We start from the raw sequence: 4,419 nt of genomic DNA, 5'->3' as shown, positions 1-4,419 counted from the left end.
TTCCTTCGCAGCAAGAGTCACCCAACCGCACACCCAAAAGCAAAACCAACTTCCACAAGTTCGTTGTGTGATAAAAAAAGTTTTTTTCTTTTAAGGGGGGAGATGGGGAGGGGGGGGGTAGTATTACAAGGCGGGGTGTAAGAATAGGCGGCCAACCACTGAATGGAAGATTTTGGAGGAGGAGAAAAGTTTGGTTACAACTTTCAAGCCCGTGATGCCCCTCCCTGAAAGCTTGAGCGCACGGAGCATTTATATACATGTGCACGCATAGCGCCGTCAGTGAAGCACTCTGGCTCAGCGCTTCTACCGGAGGAAAAATATCTACAACACAAGAAAGAACACAAAGCTATTTCCACCCCCTTTCCTCCTATTCTCACCGCCGCCGCCACTGGACTTGCACGCAAAAACTTTTTAAGAACTTTCTAAACTTTCCCGAAAACCAGTCGTGGCACAATCTACTCCAGTCGCTCCGTGCGTACTAGGATCGCGGTTGGTCCTCCATGAGAGAGATAGAGCGGCATCAAACTTCGGGAAACGAGATGTCTACCACCATCCTGTCCGCTTTCTACGACATCGACATGCTTTACAAGGTAAATTGCTGTCATGGAACCGAACATGTTGACAGCCTGCATTGTGGAAACGTAATTAAACGCGGCTGGATTGCTTGATTGCGTCCCTGAATGCAGTACCTTTTTGAATGCAGCACGATCCTCGTTAGTTAGCCACTAGCCATTATTACCACCAGCCTGTTGCTTTGCAACGCTGTGAAAAGTTTAGTTACTGGCCGCCTTAACGATTGATTTCTTAAGTTGCATTGCTAATTATGTCTCTTTCTTTCCTCCCCAGCAGCAAGATAAAAGCCTGAACATGAACGCGATCCACATCAACAGCATGCTGGACAAGAAAGCGGTCGGCGCTCCGGTGAATACCACCGGCTCCAGCAGCTCTTTCACGCCGGGATTTTTCCGCAGAAACTCTGCCAGCAACACGGACTCGATGAACAACGGCAACAAATACTCCATGAGCTCCTACAGCAACCTGAAGGAGAGCGCGCCGAGCAACAACAGCCTCAGTGCCACTGCCCTTATGAACAAGGAGAACAAGTTTCGTGACCGTGCATACAGTGAGAGCGGTGACCGCAGCATGGACCGCGGGCAGCAGCAGCAGCAGCTCCAGCTCCTGCAGCAGCAGAAGCCCGCCTCTCAGATCAACTCCACCCGCTACAAGACCGAGCTGTGTCGGCCCTTCGAGGAGAACGGGGCGTGCAAGTATGGGGAGAAATGCCAGTTCGCGCACGGCTACCACGAGCTGCGGAGCTTGTCTCGCCACCCAAAGTACAAAACGGAGCCCTGCCGCACCTTTCACACGATCGGTTTCTGCCCCTACGGTCCCCGCTGTCATTTTATCCACAACGCCGACGAGCGCAGACCCGCCCCGAGTAACGCCAACATGCAGGGGGAGCCTAAATCGGCTCGGGACCTCTGTGGCTACGGCCAGAGGGACGTCATGCAGCAGCAGCCCGGCTACAACCAGAGGGACAGACCAAAGCTTCACCACAGCCTGAGTTTCTCTGGCTTTTCCACCCACCATGGACTCGAGTCGCCCCTGCTAGACAGCCCCACGTCCCGCACTCCGCCGCCGCCCTCCACCTCCTGCTCTCCCAACTTCTATGAGGACGTGCTGTCACCCAACACCCTGTCCTGTGTCAACAGTGCCTTCCCTTTCCCCGGGCAGGACCTAAAAGCCTTACTCGCCCCACTGGCCGTGCACAACCAGGCTAACGGCTACGCCAACCACTCCAACGGTGCCTACTATGGGAACATTCAAAGCAACATGTGCCCCCCGTCGCCCACGTCGTACAACATGAGCCACTTGCAGCAGTTGCAGAACTTGCAGGCCCTGCGACGCCTGAACGAGTCGCCGGTGTTCGACCCTCCTCCCAGCCCGCCTGACTCCCTCTCTGACCGGGAGAGCTATGCGAGCGGGTCCCTCAGCTCTTCTGGGAGTCTCAGCGGCTCCGAGTCTCCAAGTTTGGATGCTGGAAGACGTTTGCCAATCTTCAGCAGGCTGTCGATTTCAGATGACTAAATCATCCTTTTTTTTTTCTTCATTTATTTCTTTATCTTTTTCAGCGGATGAAAAGTACCCTTGACCTGGCATTAGTTTTCTTTTTTCCTCTATGTAATATGATAGCTGTATAAAAGTAGATAGCAACAGAAGGCATTCCATCAGTGCCTTGCCTAAGGGCTGCACTTCTTGGCAGTCCATTTGCTCTATCAGGCAAGTCACACTTTCCTGGGATAGATGTGTAACATGACTTGACAAGAAGAGACTGTAAGCGGTTTCAGATTTCCTCCATCCTGCCAAGAATATGCCTTGACACAAAGTAACATTTTTTTTCTTTCTTCAAATATATTTCTTTCCCTGAAAGCTTCAAGTTCCATTCCAGAACTGTATTATTCTGTCTCACAGCGCCACCCAGTGGTTATTTTGGTTAGTCTAAGTTTGTTGCTTGGTTAAAAGCACTCTTGAGTTTGGTTGTTTGGGGAAATCACTGCTCATGGTTGAATATATATTTTTTTAGCTGTTTTTTGAGTGATTACATAGCGGTGCGTAACTGGCTATGGACTATTTAACTTATTTATTATCTTGTGAAAAAGTATAGGCTACATTGGTAATTTGTGTCCATACTGTATTTATCAAGTATGATGAAGCAATAGATCTATATTCTTTTATGTTTAAATTATGATCGCCATTATTAATCTGCATAAAAGTGGAGTGTATGTTCTTTTCACAGTAATATATATATTGTTTTTCTCTTTTTTTTTGTAACTTCACTTGGTTATTTTTATTGTAAATGAGTAAAAAAAAAAGATCTTAATTTAAGAGAACGTATGTGATATTTATTTCATTAATTTTGTTTCCTTGTTTACGTTTAAAGTTTGCGTGGTTGCTGTTTTTTGCTCCTGAGGTTGCGTGTCAGTTGCTCTGTGGAAGGCGTTTTTGAAATCCCTATTTAGATGTTTCAGTAGAATGTATAAACGATGTGGTTGTACAGACCGTCCAAACCTTACTTTTTTTTATGACTATCTAGATCAGACTTCAGTGACAAAGAACCCAAGTCAATAAATTAACCAAAAAGTATTTTTTTATTTTTTTTTTATTTTGTTTATCTGTTTTGCACGAGGTCACACTGTGATTCCAGCCACGTGCTAAAGAATGTAGCAATCCCTTGTGCCCCAGTATTATTGTTGTAGTGCCTATGGGGTTCACACCATCTTGACATGCCTTATGATTAACCAAATAAAGTATTTTTTTTCCTACCATGTTATCTTTTTACAGTTGAACTGAATGTAGTGTTGGATTCCGAATTACGTTTGTTTTTGTTTTTTCTAAGGTTGTTACCACTCATCATGAGACACTCTTAGCGCAACAACCGTAACCTTTTCTAAGTCCCCATTCCTCCACACTTGTTTTGATTTAGATTTCCCTCTTTTTCTTTGAGATTGAATTGAGTCTGAGTCTTGAGAAATTTGCTGGATGGGGAAAGTGGTTGGACATGTTTGGTTTGTACATAGTAAGGTACAGGGGATGCGCACTATGTACTTTTTGACTACTTTATCAGAAGTAAAGCTTTTTGAATGTAACAAACGGACAAAAAGACAACATAAGTTGTAATATAATTATTTTTGGGGAGTCAGTTCACTACAAATTGAGTGTGAGACTGTTAACTTTGTACTGTACATTTTTGTAGTTCTCCCAATAAAAAATCATTTTGGAAAAAATGGCATGGTACTGGTCTACTTTCATGATTCTCAAGTTCATATCAAGACACCTGGTTTCCTATGAGTTTGATATTAGCTCCCTATGTTTACTGTTTTAGATGTCGTTACTCACAAACTAAAGTCTAAACCAATTATTTTCTACCTCCACATGAGAAACTCTAGAGCTGTGTATCCACAGTTTATCCCTCCCTGTCCTTGACATGGCCCTCCTAGATAGTAGTTGAGCACAGTAGGGTCGCAAGACCCAACCCTTGGCCTATACTACTTGGCTCAGGGCTTTGTCGCATGCCCTTGTCCTACACATTTGGTCACAGTAGTGACCAGTAATATTTTCACAAGTTCCAGTGAAGATCTCAGTCACGAATCCTGCCCTCTGTCCCACACATCCATGTACATAGGCCTGGTACATATGGATAAGCTGTGTGAATGGATCGTTATTAAAGCGTCTTACGCTTTTCAAATAGGGGGGAAGAAATGCCACTCCTGCAATATAATAAGCACACTCACAAAGAGACTCTGTGTATCTTGTTGCGTAATCTCCCATTTTAGCCTGTAGTCAATGGTCCAAAACAATGTCTGATAGCTCTGCAATGTCTAGAAACTTGAGGTAAGAAAATAATTATTACAATAAAAT

General features: G+C 44.9%; 1 protein-coding gene across 2 annotated transcripts; it reads left to right on the top strand.

The window, feature by feature from the left end:
• The first annotated feature begins 270 nt into the window (after window positions 1–270).
• zfp36l2 (zinc finger protein 36, C3H type-like 2) lies at window positions 271–3,785 on the top strand. Of its 2 annotated transcripts, none has more exons than XM_080782588.1 (2): window positions 271–590; window positions 850–3,785. In XM_080782588.1, exons 1-2 carry the CDS (start codon window positions 501–503, stop codon window positions 2,086–2,088), a joined length of 1,329 nt encoding a protein of 442 aa, XP_080638714.1. In that variant the 5' UTR covers window positions 271–500; the 3' UTR covers window positions 2,089–3,785. The 2 variants fall into 2 exon arrangements, with proteins under 2 accessions (XP_080638714.1, XP_080638713.1); XM_080782587.1 differs by having other exon boundaries at window positions 847–3,785.
• Window positions 3,786–4,419: the final 634 nt, after the last annotated feature.

This window comes from Protomyctophum bolini, assembly GCF_963924005.1.
Source record: "Protomyctophum bolini genome assembly, chromosome: 14".
In the NCBI taxonomy this organism is placed as follows: Eukaryota; Metazoa; Chordata; class Actinopteri; order Myctophiformes; family Myctophidae; genus Protomyctophum; species Protomyctophum bolini.
The sequence above is the reverse complement of the archived record's forward strand: the minus strand, read 5'-3'. Positions and strand labels throughout refer to the sequence as shown.

Excerpts from the sequence above, each read along its gene's own strand:
- zfp36l2 (XM_080782587.1), top strand. The coding sequence starts at position 501 with ATGAGAGAGATAGAGCGGCATCAAACTTCGGGAAACGAGATGTCTACC. Across the intron at positions 591-846 it reads ACATCGACATGCTTTACAAG|CAGCAAGATAAAAGCCTGAA; the intron begins GTAAATTGCTGT and ends TTTCCTCCCCAG.